At 38.6% G+C, this 21,721-nt stretch overlaps 7 protein-coding genes across 14 annotated transcripts; 3 read left to right on the forward strand and 4 right to left on the reverse strand.

Moving 5' to 3' along the window:
* The first annotated feature begins 1,294 nt into the window (after positions 1-1,294).
* LOC110770420 (ras-related protein RABA1f) lies at positions 1,295-3,431 on the forward strand. Its single transcript, XM_021974563.2, has 2 exons — positions 1,295-1,828; positions 2,715-3,431. The coding sequence occupies exons 1-2, from the start codon at positions 1,608-1,610 to the stop codon at positions 3,145-3,147; spliced, it is 654 nt and encodes a 217-aa protein (XP_021830255.1). The 5' UTR covers positions 1,295-1,607; the 3' UTR covers positions 3,148-3,431.
* A 206-nt stretch (positions 3,432-3,637) lies between these two features.
* LOC110770423 (uncharacterized) lies at positions 3,638-4,920 on the reverse strand. The gene is made up of 2 exons (XM_021974566.2): positions 4,393-4,920; positions 3,638-3,906 (listed from the first exon to the last, which is right to left on the reverse strand). The coding sequence occupies exon 1, from the start codon at positions 4,778-4,780 to the stop codon at positions 4,415-4,417; it is 366 nt and encodes a 121-aa protein (XP_021830258.1). The 5' UTR covers positions 4,781-4,920; the 3' UTR covers positions 3,638-3,906; positions 4,393-4,414.
* An 82-nt stretch (positions 4,921-5,002) lies between these two features.
* LOC110770421 (uncharacterized) lies at positions 5,003-7,645 on the reverse strand. The gene is made up of 8 exons (XM_021974565.2): positions 7,348-7,645; positions 6,473-6,510; positions 6,293-6,379; positions 6,090-6,173; positions 5,964-5,998; positions 5,791-5,876; positions 5,453-5,518; positions 5,003-5,368 (listed from the first exon to the last, which is right to left on the reverse strand). The coding sequence occupies exons 1-8, from the start codon at positions 7,412-7,414 to the stop codon at positions 5,334-5,336; spliced, it is 498 nt and encodes a 165-aa protein (XP_021830257.1). The 5' UTR covers positions 7,415-7,645; the 3' UTR covers positions 5,003-5,333.
* A 543-nt stretch (positions 7,646-8,188) lies between these two features.
* On the forward strand, positions 8,189-9,733 carry LOC110770403 (cyanidin 3-O-galactoside 2''-O-xylosyltransferase FGGT1-like). Its single transcript, XM_021974543.2, has one exon. It carries the CDS (start codon positions 8,249-8,251, stop codon positions 9,626-9,628), a length of 1,380 nt encoding a protein of 459 aa, XP_021830235.1. The 5' UTR covers positions 8,189-8,248; the 3' UTR covers positions 9,629-9,733.
* A 567-nt stretch (positions 9,734-10,300) lies between these two features.
* Positions 10,301-14,347, reverse strand: LOC110770401 (deneddylase). Of its 4 annotated transcripts, none has more exons than XM_021974540.2 (9): positions 13,955-14,347; positions 13,483-13,686; positions 12,838-13,329; positions 12,389-12,499; positions 12,248-12,280; positions 11,972-12,160; positions 11,462-11,692; positions 11,033-11,153; positions 10,301-10,955 (listed from the first exon to the last, which is right to left on the reverse strand). In XM_021974540.2, exons 1-9 carry the CDS (start codon positions 14,345-14,347, stop codon positions 10,843-10,845), a joined length of 1,887 nt encoding a protein of 628 aa, XP_021830232.1. In that variant the 3' UTR covers positions 10,301-10,842. The 4 variants fall into 4 exon arrangements, with proteins under 4 accessions (XP_021830232.1, XP_021830231.1, XP_021830234.1 ...); XM_021974539.2 differs by having other exon boundaries at positions 12,838-13,332; XM_021974542.2 differs by lacking the exon at positions 12,248-12,280.
* A 154-nt stretch (positions 14,348-14,501) lies between these two features.
* On the forward strand, positions 14,502-17,292 carry LOC110770404 (transcription elongation factor 1 homolog). Of its 2 annotated transcripts, none has more exons than XM_021974544.2 (5): positions 14,502-14,642; positions 15,251-15,379; positions 15,530-15,600; positions 16,284-16,305; positions 16,406-17,292. In XM_021974544.2, exons 2-5 carry the CDS (start codon positions 15,267-15,269, stop codon positions 16,470-16,472), a joined length of 273 nt encoding a protein of 90 aa, XP_021830236.1. In that variant the 5' UTR covers positions 14,502-14,642; positions 15,251-15,266; the 3' UTR covers positions 16,473-17,292. The 2 variants fall into 2 exon arrangements, with proteins under 2 accessions (XP_021830236.1, XP_021830237.1); XM_021974545.2 differs by having other exon boundaries at positions 14,508-14,642; positions 15,238-15,379.
* VOZ1 (vascular plant one zinc finger protein) lies at positions 17,044-20,124 on the reverse strand. 4 transcript variants are annotated; one of them, XM_021974531.2, is made up of 6 exons: positions 19,947-20,124; positions 19,747-19,824; positions 19,164-19,425; positions 18,819-18,968; positions 18,113-18,635; positions 17,044-18,002 (listed from the first exon to the last, which is right to left on the reverse strand). In XM_021974531.2, exons 3-6 carry the CDS (start codon positions 19,389-19,391, stop codon positions 17,449-17,451), a joined length of 1,455 nt encoding a protein of 484 aa, XP_021830223.1. In that variant the 5' UTR covers positions 19,392-19,425; positions 19,747-19,824; positions 19,947-20,124; the 3' UTR covers positions 17,044-17,448. The 4 variants fall into 4 exon arrangements, with proteins under 4 accessions (XP_021830223.1, XP_021830221.1, XP_021830222.1 ...); XM_021974529.2 differs by lacking the exon at positions 19,747-19,824; XM_021974530.2 differs by lacking the exon at positions 19,947-20,124 and having other exon boundaries at positions 19,747-19,939.
* Positions 20,125-21,721: the final 1,597 nt, after the last annotated feature.

Genomic DNA, 21,721 nt, shown 5'->3' on the forward strand with positions numbered 1-21,721 from the left:
TCTCTCTCTCTCTCTCACTCACGAGGTGCAGGGTGGAAAAGAAGCATGGTCGTGGAAGATATTTGATTTGAGGTGTGCTTTGTAAATCAATATGTATCTGACGGTTCGTTTTGTGGGATGGTTGGTTGGTGGGGCAAACTATAAAGTCCACGTGGCATGTTCACAGTGGTTGATGATCATCAGATCAGATCATATGCGTCTACCCCTGCAATAATCTGCAATCTGCATATGCCCCACGAGTGGATTAGGTGAAGTGTGAAGACTGGAGTGAACAGTCACCTAGCTTGATGGGATAGTTCTTGTTCTTGCTCCACTTATGTGATTTGTACGTTTTTGTTCTTCATGTATATGTTATTTAATTTGGAAATTGATGTGAAAGGACAAAGGCGAGACCCTTTCATTATTTATTTAGGTTGGTAACTTTTATATGTAGCATTTTAGTTTGTATATCATTTGAGGAGAGCTTGTTGGTCTAGCTCTTCTATTATTCTTGAAGACAATATGGGCCTCATTGTATCAACCCATTAAAAGGTTACAAGCAATTCATGAGGCAGTCCATCAAACAGGGCCATTTATAGTCTCTATGGGCTCATCATCGGCATGCATATGCATATAGAATTTTATAGTGAGAGTCTTATCTCTTCATCATTGGATCAAATTGGTTAGCCGTTTGATCCAACGTTTAAGAGTATGTCCCAATGTCTCAAATATATAAGAAATCTATAGGTGTGTAGAATGACTCCTCAAATATATGCGTAAGCTTGTGAGGTATAACTCAGTTAGTTGAATTCTTTCATCTCTATTCATGTTGGCAGAGGTTCAGAACCCCAAAACACCCATACAAAATTGGATGACGTATGACTAGCCATACAAAATACAATTTATATAAATTTGAAATTTTTATGATAAACCTCAAATCAATCAAGTGGGTTTTTGAAAAGCAAAAAACTTTTTTTGTTTTGTCTGATCTCAGAAAGCAAAAGCCAGTAGGTTTCTCAATTTGATATCGTCTTTCAAATTTCAAACAAACAGATTTCACAGGTGTTATGGTAAAAGTTGGAGTCTTGCTATTCTTCCTTGTAGAACTTATTTGGCTTTTAGTTGTAGTCATAAGAGCTTTGACCTTCGCTGCTCTTTCCTGTTTTAAATAAAAGAAACAAAATTCCAAATATACGGTATTGAATCCAATAATAAAAGTTTGTATTTCCACAAGAATTCGGGTGCTTTTTGTCAATTTTCTTTGCTGTGAGACCAAAAGGGAAAAAGGTTAAGAAATTTATTTGGGACCGGAGTCTTTAATCATAACCACAATTTTGCCAACTAAGAAAACCCCACAATTCCAGCTTGCTTGCTGTCTTCAACCTCCCTTTTGCTATTTCTCTCAAAATACAAAATCAAACAAAACCCATTCACCACCACCATAACTCACATACAGACGTAGACCGCCATGCTTCTTAATATTTATACAACATAATTCCAAAACCCATTTACCCATCAATCCAACTTGTTTGATTTCTCTCAGAAACAAAGAAAAAGACAAACACAAGAACAAAGAGAAGACAAAAAAATTCACCAGGTAAAAACTATAATAAATTTTCTGCAACGAGATGGGGGCGTACAGAGCAGACGACGATTATGATTACTTGTTCAAGGTGGTTTTGATCGGTGACTCCGGGGTCGGAAAATCGAACCTTTTGTCCAGGTTCACGAGGAACGAGTTCAGCCTTGAATCAAAGTCCACCATTGGCGTCGAGTTCGCTACCAGAAGCATTCGGGTCGATGATAAGGTCGTCAAGGCTCAGATTTGGGACACCGCCGGCCAAGAAAGGTTTGGATCCACATTCTCTGTTTCTTTTAAATTTTGGGTTTTTTTGGATCTTGGAATCGCATTTTCATTTCTTTTTCTGGGTTCTCTTGGCTGCCTGAGAAATTTAGCTACATGGGTATTATACAGATGTGATTATCTAAGTCTGGATCGGAAAAGGATCATTTTTCATGCCTCTGTTTGGTTAATGTGTATTCTTTGACCCTTTGTTTGTTTGCTTAGAATGCTGAGGAAGAAAACATGAAATTGCAAATGTAATTCTCTTATTGAACTTCTGAAAAACTGACTGGTTAGTGGACTTTGTTTATAATGTTAAGCTGAAATTCTATACAGTTTCTGGCCTTTTAACATTTTTTTTCTTTGCTGATTTAGCTCTGGCGCATTTTGTAGTGTTCTATAAGTAATTAGGTGCCTTTTTTCACTCTGCTATAGTTTTTAGGATGTGGCACAGTTTGACGACCTTTCAGCAACTGCATTTTCAGATAGCTATGTTCTTTCTCTAACTTCAAACTAAATCCGAAGTTGTTATGTCATTAATTCTGTTATTAAACCATCATAATCATACATGTTCGAACATTTTGTCATTCTTTCGATTTCGAAGTGGCATGTTGTTTCATTTGATAGATCAAATGACTTAATACCCCATTGCAACTCCGTGAAAAGACACCTTAGCATTCTTCCAGTCCTCTATGTCTATTGGTGCTGTGTAAACTAATTCCTGGCAATAACGGTAATGAATCAGAATGCATCTTGTTTTGAAGCTCTGAAATGTCTAATAACAAGGAAATGCTGCAACAATAAATGGAAAAGAAGGGTCTCCTACAAATCTAGCAAATGATAGGGATGGTTTGTAAATATCCATCTCACTTTTCCTTTTCTTTTGTTTAAGGTATCGTGCAATCACAAGTGCGTACTATCGAGGTGCCGTTGGTGCTTTACTAGTCTATGATGTTACTCGTCATGTTACATTTGAGAATGTGGAAAGATGGCTGAAGGAGCTAAGGGATCATACAGATGCCAACATCGTGATCATGCTAGTCGGAAACAAGGGAGATCTGCGTCACCTGCGAGCTGTTTCCACCGAGGATGCTAAGGCTTTTGCTGAACGAGAGAACACATTTTTCATGGAAACGTCTGCCCTCGAGTCAATGAACGTCGACAATGCTTTCACTGAAGTGCTGACCCAGATCTATCGTGTTGTGAGCAGGAAGGCCCTTGACATTGGGGATGATCCAGCAGCCTTGCCCAAAGGACAGACGATCAACGTTGGGGGCAAGGATGATGTATCAGCTGTGAAGCAAGTTGGATGCTGCTCTGCTTAAATTTGGAGGAATGGTTCAAGTGGCATTCAAGGTTCTATCCCGAGGTCATGTCTATACAGAGGTTGACCTGACTCGACGAAATTGCTTTCTGAACAGAATATGAACTCTTTGAAACATTATGCTTTGGATACTCGAAAGCTTCCCTATGTTAGCCAAAACTTTAGGATGTTAAGAATATGTTACTGTTCTTTCCTTTGATTCAATTTGAACTACTTGCTTCCCCTTGTGTATTATTATCCTTCCTCGGTTGAGTTTTATATAAAGTGCGGTTGTTTGATCTAAAATTGAGCAAAGTGATACTATTTTTGTTGTTCGTCAAAGCTCCATGAGCAGACTAGATAACCTTTGAACAAGCTTCATATGGCATTGATTAGAAATTCCATGCACAATGATAGATTTTGTATCGAAATTGTCGATAAAGCGATAACATGTGTGTGTTTTATTGAGTCCACTGGGTTTATCTTTTGGTTCAGAAAGATTAGAACTCTAATTACAACAAACTAAAACTGACACCAAACTGGTGTCGTAAACATTTATCAATTATCACCTGCTTAACCATCGTCAAATGAAATGGTTCACACAATATTATATAATTCACAGCCCTAAATTATCTAGTAACATTCTCCAGGATGCTCAAGCCACATTGATAAACCCTGTTTTCAACACTGCAAGGTTGGCGCTGTACAGAAAGTTAAGAGTCTTGACACCGGTGAACCGAACCAGCTTGTCCTCCCTCCCTAAACCCTAGAGATGTGGCATCTGCATTCATCAGTAGATAGCGAATCAGCAACACAACAAGATCATATGTATGGAAAATATGACATCTAATGTTTCAGAAGCAACAAACAGGGACAATTATATGTAACTGAGGGAAACAGAAAATGTCCAATTCACTAATGTTAGAGCATGAAACATTAGGAAGTTTTACAAAACTCACCATAAACAAGATGATTTTCAGTCCATTTTACTCTAAATGCTTCACAACCAGACAATTCAAAATCCTGAATTTTCCAATAACATCAATCCAATCCGACCTATTCAAAATTGGAACTTTCCTTTTTTCCAATTGCAGAAAAGAGTAGCAAATTCTGACTCGGAGCACAATGAAATCCAAACCCAGTAATCACAGTAAAGCCAACATAAATTCAAGTTGAAGAGAACCTACAATTTTGTTTTAAATTGTTTCTTTTTAAAAAAGTAAAAGCGAAAGCCGAAAATTGAAAACCCAGAAGAAAGCAAACTCACTGGGAATCAGAGAACAGATTGATCAGCGTGGAGCTTCATCGGCTTTGTCGGGAGGAGGAGGAGAATCGTCATGGCGGCCAAAAGAGGGCAGAGGATTGGAGCCCTTGATGACCCAACCGAGGGCAAAAAAGGAAACTCCAGCGAGAATGGCGGTACCCCAGGCGTGGGAGTACCATTTACTATACTGCCTGATGGCGAACTTCCATTGCTCTCGGAGCGTTGCCGGGTCAGGGTTTGATGCGTCGGGCGGGTTCGGGTAGTGGATCTTTTGGCCCGAGAAACTTTTGTTGGTGTTGTTGGCGTGGCCATTGTTCATGTCAGCTGGAACTTTACCTGAAGAAGAAGAAGAAGAAGGAGGAACATTTTGAGGTGTATTGGGTTCAGCCATGTCTGCGTCTTAAGCTCTCTCTCGGTGCCTCAGTTTCGTTTGTGTTTCTGGTTTTGCCGAAGAGCGTTAGTTGTTATTATGTTGTATATATTTCCTCCCCCTGCCACCTGTCTTAAAAGAGACATATGGCCCTCCACAGTGTTTTGCATTTTTTATTTTTGATAAAGAAGATATTCTAAACTAGTCTTATTATGGAGGAGGAGTTTGAAATCGGGTGCAATGTGATGAACACACTGCCTCAGACAACTTACCTAAACCTTTGATTCATAAAAGAAAATTTACAAAAATATATACTGTCATCCAAAAATGAAACAGCATAATTTCAATCTCATGTAGGCATGAGATTGGTAAATTGCTCAGTCCATGTTCTGATATAAATGAAACCTCTTTTATACAGTAAATATTATAAGAGATTCTAGCAAGTTTATTGTTTTTCTCAATCACCAATTTGGAACACTGGTGTTCAATAATAGATTAAACTAATACTTTAAAGTGTAGAGACCACAAAAGTTCTGGTACTATCAGCAGCATAACTTGTTTTGCTTCAAACAGGTCATTTGCGGGCTGCCACCTTCTTCTGTTCTCTGGCTGAAATAATTGGAGTAAAGAATTACAAATCATGTAAATCTAGAAAACAAGTAATTAGTGGTGGTCTCAGACTCAGAACATTACCAGCTCTTTCTTCTTCTCTCTTTTTAGCAGCTTCGGCCCTTTGTTCTCTTATAAGGGCTAAACGCTCTGCATAAACAACAAGAGCAGATCAATAAAAATTTTGAAACTATAAAGAACTCAGCTATTGTTTTTTCTCTAAAGAACTCAACTAACAAGAGTTTTGAGCATTAGCCATTAATTATAATGTGAAACAAAAAATAGGCAAGGTAGCGAAAATTACAAATGTTAACACCGAAATTCTAACTTCATGACAGAAATTATAAGGCAAGCCAATCCTTACGTGACACGTCAGTCAGCTAACATTAGTGTCCTGACTAACACTAATCAATGACACTTACCTAAATCTTTCCTTGCTTCCTCAGTTTTTCCTTGTTCTTGCAACCTCATATATCTCTCACGGGCTCTCTGTTTCTCTATCTCTTCTCTGAAAACAAAAGCACAAAAATTGAGGATGTATAAAACTGATTAAGATCAAAAAGATATTCATACACTCAAGTTTCACCCAACAAACCTTTCACGCCTTGAGAGTTCAGTTGTTTTTCCAATCTGTAAAAAATACATAAATAAATAAGACAAATATTACTTCGTCATAAAATTCACTATCAGAACTAAGTTCAAGGAAATTTGCAAAACTTACATCAATGTCTCTAGCTTTCAAGGTCTTTGGCTTTACCAAATTAGGATTTTCAATCTCAATAATACCTTGAATTCCCTTCTTCTTCTGCAAACATTATTGGACAACATGACAAGTGATTTCACATTATTGCTTACACATTTAAAAAGTATAAAACAACAAGAAGAAAAAACCTTCTACATATATAGCAGTTCATGTTTACTCACTTCATCTTGTCCTTCCGATTCATCTCCAGACTCCTCTTCAGAACTTTCTACAATTTCTTCTTCAACTTCGTCATATTCAGCTTCTTTCTGATAGAAACAAACAAAATAACTTGCTTACCCCGAAAAATTGATAATTTTGTATCATCACATAATATGTGAGAGATAGGCAGCCAGACATACCTTTGAAAAAGTGCGAGGACGAGTAGAGGTACCAGCAACTGCAAACGTATATTAGAATGCACATGAGAACCATACCAATCTAAACAGAAATTCGTACTACAAATTTAAAGGCACTACTAACAAATACTCATTCTCCCTCCATCTCTCTAAATCACACAGAGAGCTTTTGACAAAATGTAGTAGGCCATAAGAGATCGATGTCGTGCCCATACTTCTTTATCTCACATCATCCCACCTTCCCTTCCATCTCAATAGTAAAAGGAACATGGGAATCAATTTGCTCACCTTTTACAAGTTCTATTGGTATCTTTTTGCTCATAACACTATTAATTGAAATCTCATTTAAAGCGAGTCAATAACTCAATATCGACAAACAATAGTGAAACACCACGCCTGAAATTGTTTTAATTTCTTATTTAAGGGGCCAATAAACTAAAATTATTTTCTGGGTTATTCAGCCAATATAGCATAATTATAACTTACAAATAGCCAAATCTCCCAAAACTTCACAACATCTTTTTTTTTCTTCCCTCTTTTAACCAATAATAACAACATAAATTCGTTTGCATGATCTCCTAATTGTAATATCAAACAAACCAACAATCAACATTCGAATCAATGCAATCACTCATAAAATAGAAAATGAAACAAATTGATCAAACAACAACAATAGAATTTGTCGATTACTAACTACAAAACACACCCCAATCACGCAATATCTAACGAGCCAGCAGGCCTTAATCCTCCGTTTGGTTACCGAGAAACACCAGAAAGTGGGAGGGAAAACAAAATAATTCAACTAACTAGTTTTGAAACCAAACAAAAAAAAAATCTGTAAATAAGAAAGAGAGAAAATTAAGAATTGTTTGGCTTACGAAGATCTTCGGGAGTGGAGAACTGGCGATGACCGGTGGGCTTGCTCTTGAACTTTCCCCTTCCCATCGTTTGAATACAAAAAGAAGATGAAGCAGAAGCAGCAAATTTGGGTTCAAAGGCGATCAAATTGAGAATCAGTTTTCGACTATATAAAACAATCCAAAAAAACTTGGTTGATTATATACGGGCACTAGGGTTCGATTATATTTCACTGTGATTTCTAAAAACCCTAGTAGTCCAGGGAAAGATCAAAGAAGCTGCGAGAGTCGTGTTGTGGAGGGAAATCCTTTCTTATGAAGGCTTCCGTTTTATAGACTCTCCTATGCTATGGGTCTAGTGGTCAATTGACTGTAATACCCCTTTGAATTTGAAAAGACTGAGTAAACAAGGACCCAATGATTTGGAACTTAATTTCTAGCCCATTATTATTATGGGCTGACTAACAATGACCCAATTCCATAAATTTAAATCCATCTGGTCCACTTCGCAATCCACCCACAAAATTTGAAGTGTACAAGTTGTTGTAACACCCAAAGGTAGAAAGAAATCCAAAGTTTTGCAATTTTTGCCTTGCCAAAACCATTATATGTTTAGCTAGAAAACCAAAAAAAACGACCACGTCTTCCTCAGATTTATTGTGATCGAATACAAAGTATCTAATCTAACCACCAGTTTAGTTAATTTCTGCAAGAAGTTCGTGATTTGTTGTTAGGCATGCAAGACTCATTTCCAAGCGTGACATTATTCATCTTCATCTCTCTCTCTCTCTTGGAACATTTTATTTTTAATTTTGGTTACAACAGCAGAGCTCCTGATTTGTGTTCGCCAAAATTCATTATTTCCAATCTGTTCTAGGAACATTTGATTTCCTTGATTTCAGCTAATTTACTTGCTGCAAATATGACTGACCAAACCCTTCACATTGCCATGTACCCTTGGTTTGCCATGGGGCACCTGACCTCATTTCTGCACATCTCCAACAAACTTGCTGAAAGAGGCCACAGAATCTCCTTCTTTTCACCATCCAAAGTACAACAAAAGTTGGAGGCTTTTAATCTCCACTCTCATCTCATTTCCTTCATCCCAATCGACGTCCCACATGTCGACGGCCTTCCTCCCGGCACCGAAACCACGGCCGACGTTCCTTTCCCCTTGCACTCTCTCCTCGTGACCGCCATGGACCTCACACGCCCTGCCATTGAACAAGCACTTTGTGAGCTCAGGCCCAACTTTGTTTTCTTTGACTTCACACATTGGCTGCCCGAGTTGTTGCATCAGCTGGATATAGGCATCAAGTCTGTGCATTACTGCACAATTAGTCCTGCAACTGTTGGGTTTCTGATAAGCCCAGAAAGAAAACTTTTCAAAAAATCATTGACAGAAGCTGATCTTATGGAGCCTCCACCATCTTTCCCTGCATCATCAATCAAGCTACAAACCCACGAAGCTCGAGCGCTGGTAGGCGGCACATTGATGGAGTATGGGCGTGGGGTTACATTCCTGGAACGCCAAATGGGCTCTTTTAGCAACTGTGATGCCATTGCTTTCAAAACTTGCAGAGAAATGGAAGGGCCTTATTGTGATTATGTTGAAACCCAGTTTGGAAAGCCAGTGATTCTTGCAGGGCCGGTGGTGCCAGAGTCCCCAACTGCAGAGTTAGATGAGAAATGGGCAGAATGGTTTGATGGGTTCGAAGCCAAAACCGTGATATACTGTGCGTTTGGGAGTGAATGCATTCTGAACAAGGCTCAGTTCCAGGAATTGCTATTGGGTTTTGAGCTTACAGGTCTGCCGTTCTTCACCGCCCTGAAGCCACCCATGGGAGTCGAATCGATTGAGGCAGCATTGCCAGAAGGGTTCGAAGAGAGGATGCAAGGAAGAGGAATTGTTCATGGGGGTTGGGTTCAGCAGCCAATGATATTGAAGCACCCTTCTGTGGGGTGCTTTGTGACCCATTGCGGTTCGGGGTCTTTATCGGAGGCTCTGATGAATGAGTGCCGATTGGTGCTGCTGCCAAATGTGGGAGATCAGATCATCAATGCAAGAATGATGAGCAGGGATTTCAAAGTGGGAGTGGAGGTTGAGAAAGGAGATGAAGATGGGGTGTTTACAACGGAGGGTGTCTGCAAGGCTGTGAAAACTGTGATGGATGATGAGAGTGAGGTAGCCAAGGAGGTGAGGACCAACCATGCTAAGTGGAGGGAGTTTTTCTCTGGCAAAGGGCTTGAGAACTCTTGCTTAGATAGCTTTGAACAGAAGCTGCATCAACTGCTTCAATGAATTTTCTGTGTGTAACTTTAAAGGTCCCCTGATTGCTTTAATTCACACACACACACGCACACTTGTATAATTTTGCCAATCTTGTTATTCTTTGACAACCAGACAATACTTTAATTCACCAATTTCTTTTGTTATGCGTGACAAACGATCTTCTTAATCAAATTCTTTTTTTTCAAGTTCGTAAACATATATTGAGAAGGAACAGAACCACCTAAATTTTCCCAAAGAGTATGCAGAAATGTTAAAAACATTGAAAAGGTACAAGGAGGATAATCAACAACAGAGTAATAAGCCGAAAGCTACATGATCATGATTTTCCCTAATACCACACGATGGCAATGATATGGCACACCAATATCTCCATATAGGTGGTCTGCTGCACTATTGAAACCAATATCTTAGAAATAATTGTGAAGGAGAAAGAGAACCAGATTGAATGGTGGCTGAAAAAACACAAGAAAGTAAACTTTTACACACAAGTTACCTGATAACTAGCGATATCTTGTGCCGATGCTTTCAAGTCTTCATCAATTTTCTCTGAAGAGGAAGAAAAAGTTGACATGTCTTTATTTTTCATTTCATCACAACCCTTTATTGAGTACGCTTCTAGGAGAACTTCTATATATGCAACCTGCTTCTCATTCTCCCATTTTAGGAAGCCTCCAGTGAAAATTGTTCACAAACTAATTATAGATAAGTTTATTACAGAATCCAAAATATTTTCAATTTGATTGACATGATATTATCATCCCCTCGGTGCATGCATACCTTCACAGCATCCACCGACTGATATAGTGCCCCATCAACTTCAGATGATGGAAAAGACCTGTCTTCTCTCAAGTACTTTCCACCTTTATGTATAATTTTGCCAATCTTTTAATTGGGTTTTATTATTATTGAGCTTAATCAAAGGTATTGAGAAGGAACTGAACTTTTGACTCTTCCTTTTCTAAGATAATGATACACAACTAAATTTTTCTTGACGAGTAAGTTATATATCAAGCCACATCCACAAAAGTGACTCAAAGGTAACAAACCACAACCCACAGGGTGCATCTTCCAATATCTCAAAGAGGGGTGAACATTCTGGTTTGCTCCACTCGATATATCTCAAAGATCTAAAACTCCACACTGCAGGAGCCAAACCACATGCAGTACCAATGGCATCACCAAGATGTGCATGCCCATCCTTATGCACAATTACCAGACGATAATTATCGAACTGGCCTGGCCAAAGCAAAACAGGCATCTGGCTTTACTGACATCAACAACTCTATGACAGCAACCTCATTTGGACGCTGGATCTTAAGACCCGGTTCTGTTAAACCTATTTGAGACAATCTCAAAGGTTAGTGGCAGCTAATAACACAATAATAATAGATTACAAAAACAGCTAGCACTTACCAGGTGAAAGTTTTCGCCCTCTATATAATTCTTTTGCTAAGGGATTGGCAGCCCAATGGTTAACAGCCACACTGCTCAAAGGTTGGAAGCCCACTATCTTGCCATCGGTTGACAGAACCACCTAAAATTTCCCAAAGAGTATGCAGAAATGTTAAAAACATCGAAAAGGCACAACTAGGATAATCAACAATAGAGTAATAAGCCGAAAGCTACATGATTATGATCATGATTTTCCCTAAAATACCACATGTTGACAATGATATGGCACACCAGCATCCTAAAGAAGTAACTTATAAGACATTTCTCCATATAGGTGGTCTGCTTCACTATTGAAACCAATATCTTAGAAATAATTGTGAAGGAGAAAGAGAACCAAATTGAATGGTGGCTGAAAAAACACAAGAAAGTAAACTTTTACACACAAGTTACCTGATAACTAGCGATATCTTGTGCTGATGCTTTCAAGTCTTCATCAATTTTCTCTGAAGAGGAAGAAAAAGTTGACATGTCTTCCCTGTTGGAAGAATCTTCAACTACCAGCCTCAAGTAGTTTGGTACTTTACCAGTCCAAGCACCCACATCTGTTTCCATCTTGATCTCACCCGGCCAACCCAGGGCATCTTTTATCTTTTTGACAACTGATACGCAAAATGCTTCCAACTGTCCAAATAAAGTCCCAAATTCATATTTTTCTCAGACCAATTAAGAAGCAGAGTAAGATGAGGCGAAAAAGGTAAATCTTTATTTTTCATTTATCACAGCCCTTTATTGAGTACACTTCTAGGAGAACTTCTATACATGCAACCTGCTTCTCATTCTCCCATTTTTGGAAGCCTCCCGTGAAAATTGTTCATAAACTAATTATAGATAAGTTTATTACATAATCCAAAATATTTTCAATTTGATTGACATGATATCATCCTCTCGGCGCATGCATACCTTCAGAGCATCCACCGACTGATATAGTGCACCATCAACTTCAGATGATGGAAAAGACCTGTCTTCTCTCAAGTACTTTCTACCTTTATGTGGATAGGGATAACCAAGTTGACCAAGAGCACTGATTGTGATGAGAAAAATTCCACTTGCAAGGGTGACAGATAACACTCTTAACAAGAAAGAGCCCGTCTGAAATAAACGTAACCAGTTAGAATTACACCAATTTCAAATTCATTATCCGACCTGAACTCAATTGATCAAAGGGTACAGACATACCTGCAGCAATTGCAATCTGGGTTGAGAACAGATCTAATAACAAAATTTTACATTTGTTTTACAAAAATCTTCACATACATGCATCAGGTCTCAAATTATTAACTTAACCAAGAGATAAAGAAAACATATGCACTGAAGTACCTTCTTATTTGACAAATTAGTGGAATTTGCAACAACACCACATGATAGTTGCTTATCCGGCATTGTGTAAAGATCTTCATAATACATATCTATTATGTCCGCCAGTCCAACCTACAAATTGTGTAAACCAGAGTCAAAATAAAAGTAGCACTCCTTCCATAAATCAATAGTTCACGACTGAGATTAAGTTACACTAAACTTAAATGCTAAATAAGCAATTGTTAACGTGGCTCTATCATAAATACACTCATATTATAGGAATGAGAGGAAGGGGGAATGAAAATTCCCCATCACATACATCATCATCCTATTTCATATAGATTTGAACTAGAAACCTCATTACATGGACACTTTAACATGTTTAGCATGTCTTCAGTACCCAAATTACAGAGACCATGACAAGAAACACTGAAAGCAAGAAGACTGAAGACAAGGAAAGAAAAAAGTACCATTTGGGAGTGTGTCAAAAGAACTTCACACCAATTTTCCGCAGATTTTCTCCAGCCTTCAAATTTCACATCCTTATGCTGATTAGCATCAATTTGTAGCCTGTAAGCAGGAACATGCTCACTAGTCCAAGAACTAAACTCAGGACCACCAATCTTTTCCAATCTAGAGAGTGCAGTTGGTGTCCACCGATAGCACTTGGATTTTGTTTTTACAGGTTTAAAACTTCCCTTTGTTAAATTAAAATTCTTCAGCAAACTCTTCGCATTGTCAACTATCTCATCTTCAAATAGTTTGTATATGACAACTGAGGAATCTTTGGATACAGTCCTTTTAGGCTTTCGGAACCAGTGGACCAGATTACTTTTAGTTTTGCCCACGCAATCTTCAAGAAATTGTCTTTCAGTGTTTTCAAGAGCAGATATGCACACAACTTCTGCGAGCACAGACATAATCTGTTCATCTGAAGAACTAAGGGTGAAAGATGGAGGGACCTGCTGATACGAAATGCATAAGAGAACTGAACCTATCAGTATCACATGGCACCTGCAGGACAGAGATTATTATGATATTACATTTTACAAGAAAGTCATGCAGGTGTAAATTCCTTAAGCAGAAACCATTACAAATAAATAACAATGACAAACCTCTCTTGGGTTCTCCAGATCCTCCATATTCCTTTCTGTTCCAGGTCTAAAGACAACCAGTTCGAAGTTCCAAAGCAGTTGAAACACTACTTGTCTAAATGTCATGGAAAGTATGTTTCTGGACGTTGCGGTTGACAGCATATCTTCTGTGATGGACCTTCTCAGTTTACCAGCTTTTTCTTTAACTTTTCTAGCTGGCAGAAACTGTAAAAATGTCAATTTCACAACAGCCATTCAGGAGAAGGAAAAATCGAAAGGACAAAAACAAACTCTCGAAAAACAAAGGACCTTAGTGAATAATTGAAAACAAAATCCCAGGAATTTTACGATCAGCAAGAAAGCAATGAAAACATGGACTTAAATGTGTGTTTTGATGATTTATTAGTTCGAATTCTCAACTACATTCATAAGCATTAGCACAAAGTTGCATGCTTTTTATGATAAACAAAATTAGAGATACAAATGAACTGACCAGCCGGGTCGAGACTGTGCTGTGGGGGTCCGAATGGCCCGGGAACAAGGTCTCCACAACCATAGCTGGCATGCCCGAGCTGATATGCTCGTCGGCGGCTTGTCCTCCATCGGCTGCAGCTGCCGTCAGAGCCTGCTCGAAGTCGACTGCGCCGACTAAAGCGAGACGAGCCGAGTCGTTCTCGTACGTCCTTACTCCAGGAAGGACTCTCTCGTCGGACTCGGCCACGGCTTGGAGGACCTCTTGCTCTGTAAATGGGACATCTTTCTTAGTAGAACGGGCGAGGGTAAAATGGAGATTTCGAGGGGTCCCGAGGGTTTTAGTGGAAAGAGAGTGAGGAGGTCTTAAGGGAAGGAGAGGATTGTAGAGAAAGACAGATTGAATGGACGCCATTAGTGAGTTTGAGCTCTGAACACGGCTTTAGGGTTTTTGAACGTTGAGGTTGAGAGGTTAGGGGTAGTGATTTCTTTTCCTCTTTTTAATTTGAAAATGGGCTATATTGGGTCGGGTTTAATTTAATCGGATCCTAAGTACGAAACGGCACGACGTCGTTTCGGTTCCCGCTTGAACCGCTTCGTTCTCCTTGGCACATTTTAAAGCGTTTCTCATTCACAGGTGGAGGGGAACACTTCGATATCCAAAATCTGCAACAACAGTTAACAAGTCGGCTGGTTCTTCATCGATTTCCGTAAGTTTTTCCTTCTTTCTTTTGTTAACGGTTTCTTTGGGGATTGATTGATGCAATTTCTGCATGTTTACACCTGTTTGGTTGGCGAGAAACGAAGAGGAAAAAGGAGAAGTAGTTCTTATATACACTTTAGGTAATATAAAAAAATTTAAAATCCGAAACTTTATGTGCTTCTTGTTCTGGATGAAGGAAACAAAAAAAATAACAAAATTTGGGAAGTGATCGTATGAAATTTTCGCGTTTCTTTTTTCTTCTTTGGAAACGATAATCTGGTAGTGTAGGGTTTAAATTTTCAGAAGCAAAGAAAGCAAATTTTGCCATTGGACTGATTATATTTATTAAAAATTATCTGAGTTTACATGTGGATTTTTTTTTTTTTTTTTTTGGTATGTTTGTGCTAATTTTGTGTCGAACGTAATCGTAACAAATTTTGCATTTCTTTTTTCTTTTTCTTTTTTTAAAAATGTTCAATTATGGGGATGAGATTATGCTGAGCCATTGTAAAAGGTTGAAATGCTTGGCTGTGGCTGTGAATAAAAGGTCGAATTTAGCAACATTCTTACTTAAGCACTAACTTTCTTCCATTAATGATGAGATATTGACATTAGAGAAAGGATTTGAGCAATGGGGAAGAGGAAGTCATCGGCAAAGCCGCCTCCTAGGAAGCGGATGGACAAGCTTGACACCGTCTTCAGCTGTCCCTTCTGCAGCCATGGCACCAGTGTTGAATGCCGCATGTGAGCATTTTATTCAATCTTATGTCTGATTTATGAGTCCGTATGTAAAGGAATGCATAGCCCAGAATTAGTTTGGGAGGTTCATATTTAGTGTCAAGATTCTAGATTTTCTAGTCTTGTAACTCATTTTTATTGTTTATCTTACCTCAGTGACATGAAGAACTTGATTGGGGAAGCTTCTTGCAGAATATGCCAAGAGAGCTTCAGCACTACTATCACAGGTCTGTTCAAAACTTGGTACCTTTGGCAGATTAATGCTTGTTTATGTATTTTCAAATCTTATATTCCTTTTCGTCGGAGTCGATTTTTAACTAGATAATGTTTGTCACTGGAAATTTGGGATAGTAAAAACACAGCCTATGGGATGATATTGGGTTTAGCCACCTTTAATCACTTATTCACTTTGGCTAAGGCGGATATGAAGCACTGCCGGGTAAACCATGGCTCAAACAGGGAAATGTGGGATGGAGGGCGGAAAAAGCTTGTCTTTGTTTCACAGAAAAAGGACTAAGGAAATTTCGTTTCCGTAGTGGTGATGCTGGCATCAGTTGACCTGGTTGAAAATCATATGAAGGGCGATACCACTAGCCAAATCGCACTAATGCAGTTTATTTGCCCTACTATCCTACGGGAGCAATTTAAACTCTTAGTAAGTCTAGGCTATGGCCCAGGCAACTCATACTAGTCTGCCTGAGGTTTGGTAGGTGAAGCGTTTAGCTTAAGGGGGGGCATGGCGAATCGCTGAAAGACCCTCATTTCAGCATCAGATTATGAGTTTTGTGTTACCATATATTCTACTTATGTCTGCCCTGGAAACTTGCTATGACAATGTAATTTCTTAGAAATATATGCAGTTTTTTTATTTTTGTTATAATCAATTCTGATTTTCTTCTTGTATTCGCAGCATTATCTGAACCAATAGACGTGTAAGTAATCTCTCTCTCTCCTTCTCTTTCACACACTCATTTACGTGAGAGTTTTAACACCACAGCTATTTTTACTCATGCAAAAGTTGTAACTCTGCAGCTACAGTGAATGGATCGATGAATGTGAGAGAGTTAACAGCCTCGAAGATGATGGTGACGGAGCTTAGGAGAAAGCCAGGCTGATGGGGAGCTTCACTATTTCGGGCGAATTCAGTTTGTATTGAATAATTTACGAATCCATCTTGAAACCATGCTTGTCATGCTCTTTAAATCTTTAGAGATTCCAATCCATACGTAATGCAAAATATCACTATGTAACTTCTATGTGATGGTGATGCAATGCAATATATATGATGCATGATAGCTTCTCGTTTTTGGATAAAATGGGGGCTGAAGCCGAAGGCGAACCTAACTACAGACCAACCTAACATGATGGATGATGCAATGGTGTGGTGACCCTCTCTAATGCATTTAAGAACGCTTATGAGAATTGTAGTCCTCTCTAATGCAAATGTTTCACTTATTATTTGTCACGTGAAATGCATTTGTTTCCTTTTAAATGCTAAGTTATTACGATCAGCCGAGCCGTACGTCATCATCATTTTCATGCCAAACTCTGAACTCTAAGCTTTGGGTTTATGCATGATCCCCTTATCCTGTCGCTGCAATTGCATCAGCAACATTTACAAATTTCTGAGTGATTGTTTTAAAATTTAGGGGAGAAAAGAAGAAAGTACATAAATAGATAGAAGGGTCATATTGCAGATATATACCATTCAAGGACGACAGCCGTCTACACAATTAGCATAAATGTTTAAAAACCAAGACCAATATGGGATAATTGTTGGCAATGGTGTTCCATCCAACCTATTCCAGTTTCGGTGACAATTAGTTATAAAATTGTACTGAGCAGAAGTTAGAATATGCTCCAGCGTCCAGAACAGTCTAAAGCGGCATTCCGTGGGAGGATGAGCTATTCACAGTATGTCCATAGAGCAAAAAATGAGCTTGACTTTGGAGTGGAAGAAAACGGAAGACCCTCGACAAGTGAAGTGAAAATGCATGACCCCCGCCGCCGCTTAATATAAACTAACAACTAAGGATGGGCATGCAGCTTATTCGTGCCCATCAAACTTCTTTCCGTTAAGTTAGATAGTAGCCATTGACATTTTCGACAAGATAGTCGTATGGTGCACCAATCCCATAGTCAAATGTCCCATTTGTTATTGCCCCTCGATTTGGAGTGTAATAGACATTTCCAACACCCACCTTCTCATTAGCTTTGGCCCTGCCCTTGACACAGCGCTTGTTATCCGAGGGGAACTCGGCAGAAAGCCTTCCCATCTGCTTCTGCAGATCAGCTACTGACTCATTAGTTAGCTTCCCCTTGGAATTCTTCTTCCCATCAACAAGTTTCAGTTCCAATCTATACAAGGCACAAGCATCACACTTGTTGATCTCATATTCATAAAGGTGCCACTCAAAATGGTTCAGGGGTTGAGGATCCATATAGTAGGATCTCTTCAGCCCTCCAAATTCATTCATCACTTGCTTCCTCGACTCATGCCAACCTCGTCCATTGTAATCTGGCAATGACCTCTGCTTTCTGTTACCACTCTCAAAAGCTCTTCGAGGCTTATCAAAAAAGAGCCACTCCCTAATTATCTCGCCCTCAAGAACCAAAAGATCAAAGAGTTCTGAAATCACAAAGATTGATCAGATAAAATTCACAGTGAAAGAAACTCATGACTTCTATAAAATTTTCATAACTCAAAGATTAAAAACAGTAAAAAAACAATGCACTTACCAGGTGCATTCCATGGAGACTTTGCAGTAGCAGCTCCCTCACACTCAGGAATACCGACATCTTTTCCTTGTGCCTTCGCACTAAGAGCAGCAAAAAGTAGGCCATCCTTCAGGCCAATGCCCCCAGGTCTAAGGACCGGACCCATGCCAGGTGGTCCTTCATTCAATGCTAAAGCAGCATGAAAGCTACTGCAGTAGTCTTGCCACCAGTCCAATCCTTGAGCAGGCCTTGGGCAATCCCAAAGTGCACATTTTGGGCCCAAGAAAGCAGAGGGTGGAGGGCAAATACTTGGTAGATAAGTAGAAACATGAGGCAACGCATCTTCCCCAGTCAAAGCTGTGCTATTAAAACAAGTATAGAAGTTGTGCTCAAACTCTTGATGCAATTCAAACTGATGATAGTCCAAATGATTAGCCCCTTCCAAATTGTTAGCAGCAGCATTGCGAACTCCCGAAGGGGAGCTTTTGCACTGATCAGCCAGCGGGAAGCCAAGTTCATGTTGCCCCTGATTCACAGTAAATCCCTGAAATATGTTGTTTACAATAACCGGTGAGTGCTCATATACAAACTGATTGACATTTCATTTCAAGGAAATGAAAAATTATAAAGCTTATAGATATAGGGATAGACAGCAAAAATGAAACAAAACCCCCATAAAGGATTTTTGTAACAGTTAAGAAAAGAAAGAAGAAGAGGGGAAGACAACCTCATGAAAGACCAAACTTTCTCCAACTTGCAAATTTTGATCATTAGGCTCGGGCTTCGGTGCAGCTAATGGACTAGTGGCATCATCTTCCTCTTCACAAAGCTGCAACAGCCGGCAAATGTCTGAAGAGAACGAACCAAGACTGCCGCCCTATATTTACCGATAAACACCACAATATCACAACCACACCCTTTCAAACAAAAGCATAACCCAGATATTCCATAAGTTGATGTATTACATACGTAGATAATCACATATGTTGATACACAAACTTGTAGTTAAATATCTAGTTCCACATATGCACTCAAAAAATGTATGTATATTGTATAGGATCATGATGCTAACTTGCTGCAATGAAGAAGCTGGTGAGGGCTCATTTAGCTCGGCTTTCCATTCGCGCAGCATCTGATGGACTTGTTCTTCAAGGAGGACAGCATCAGTGGAGCGGCTCTCCTTTCTGGCGAATAGGAGGTCCATGAACATGCCCTGCAAGTCATCCACACGGTTCTTTGCTTTGTCCTTGAAAAGCTTATGAGAAGCAGACTTGCAATTGCTCTTGGAACCCTTCCTCATCACAAACCCCGCCCCCAATTTCACTTCCTAAACCCTGCAATTCACAAATCAAACACAAACCCATCTCAGATTATCAAAAACCCATCAACAATTTTTGAGCTTTAAACAGAAACAACAAGCACTGACTTTACAGTCCCACCTCAGATTCCCAGAAGCCCTCAATAATTCAACAAAACACACTCAACCATATCAAAATCAATAAATCTTCAGGTAGACATCGTTGGAAAGTACATAAAACAAACCCAAAAAAAGCCTGAATTCCGAATAACAATCACGAAAAATCACCAATAGTTGAAACCAAATTCGTTAAATTAATTTAACTCAAAAGAAACTAATTTTATGAACGAGAGTGAACCTCTATAATCAGAAGCAAGCAAACCCAAATTGATATGAGAAAGAGTAAAGCAGTTACTCGGAGCTTGTTTTCTTCCGACTGTCCAAAGAGAAATGGGATCGCAAAGGCTTGAAAGGGTTTGGCAGCAAGCAGAGGGGTGAAGCGAGAAAGCTAAAAAAGAAAGGGAAAGTGAAATATTCGACCCAAAAAGAGATGCTTACCTCCTCAAAGTGTTTGATGCCAATTTCCAATCCACACACACTTCTTTCTTTTGTGGATTTGTGTTGGGCTGAGGGCTCTCTCTCTCTTCTGTAGGATGAGTGATTTCTCTTTCGCTCTCGCTCTCACACTGCGAAAGTGAAAGTAATGCGCGAATGTGAACGCGGGTAGTAAGAGTAAGAGGAAGGATTTTGTTGGTAGGGCTTTTATATCTTCCCTATTTTCAAATGGGGATGGGTCGGTGCCCAATTTACCCCTTTTACTTTAACTTTTCTTCTTGTTTTTTGTCCGGATTATTTACCCTTTATTTACCAAAAGAAAGTGCCTTTTAAAAATAAATAATAACAAATATCTTTATAATAATAATAATAATAATAATAATAATAATAAGTCTTAGAATATAAGGGATGAAAAAGAAAATAAGAAAGTTTTTTTTTTTTTTCAATTTTCGTTTGGAAAGGTTAAATTTTAACATCTTTAAAAAGAGGTAGTTCGTATGCCTCACAAATTTAGGATTAAAATGAACTCACATTTTTACATTATATATATATATATATATATATATATATATATATATATATATGAAGAGGTTCATTACTTACTGTCTATACAAGATTTTTGCAAATTTCATTTTGATTAGAGTTATGTCAATAGGGGTGTAATCCAATGGAAAAAGGCATTAACTTGCATATTAGTGATCTCAAATTCGAATTCCCGTGACACCTTGTTTGTGTGTGAACACCCACCCCAGCCTCCCCCCTTTCTTTGTAGTTTAGACGATCGCTTGTATTACAAAAAAGAGTTATAAATGTTATCCCACACTTATGATTAGACTCGTTGTCACTTTGCCTCTTTATAATAAATTGCAAACCACGTTGACGGTGCTATATAACATGTTAAAACTTAATTGGTGTATTGGAAGAGCTGTAAAGGATGATAATCTAAGAGAAAAAGAAGTTGTGTGGATTATAGGTTCAATAGTAAATCAAGTATCGCTAGTCTTTGGTGGGAGAGAAGGGAAAGACAAGTCGACCAAGGAAGGTATAAAGAGCGCATCCACTACCATCGACCAGATTCCTATTTGAAATGGATGCCACCTTTTAGATAGAAGATAATTAAAGGGATGGTTGTGCATGGTGTTATGTGTATGCTCGCTACTCAAGATAATCAGCATCTTATGTTTTAGATATAATGTTAGACTGTTAAAGGGAAGAAAAACTTGGGATATTATTGTTTTATTATCCCAATCAATCATATTCCGTCATGATTTCACATGATGAAACGTGATTTGATAAGAATAGGAAAACAGTGTTATCTCCGTGACATGCAAGTTATTCTCGTTAAAGGAGTGATAATAATACAATACAAAAACAAATAAAAAAGACTGGATTAGTAAATTGGTGAAGATACATGGGAAAATAGTTGCTGCTAAAAAGTAAAAAAGGAAACTTTATCAGTCCCAAACTTTTTTCTTTCATAGTTTGTACCCAAAAAAATAAAAGAAGAAAAAGCTGCAATTTTATTACATGAACATCATCATGTAATGCTGTATGTCCGGCATTGAAGTCAAGATGCGAGAGTATTCTTCTTTCTTTTTTCAGTTTTTTTTTTTTGTGGATTAGCAAATGTCAAAAAAAAAAGATAAAAAGGAACAACTTCTCCTGCTCTAAAATATGATTAATCCAATCAAATAGGGAATATATATAAAAGCTGACAGTGACTCAATCCATTGCCAAATCTTAACGAGAAAGATTAGCTCTGATATCCCAAAATATAA

This window comes from Prunus avium, chromosome 4, assembly GCF_965620075.1.
Source record: "Prunus avium chromosome 4, drPruAviu1.hap1.1, whole genome shotgun sequence".
In the NCBI taxonomy this organism is placed as follows: Eukaryota; Viridiplantae; Streptophyta; class Magnoliopsida; order Rosales; family Rosaceae; genus Prunus; species Prunus avium.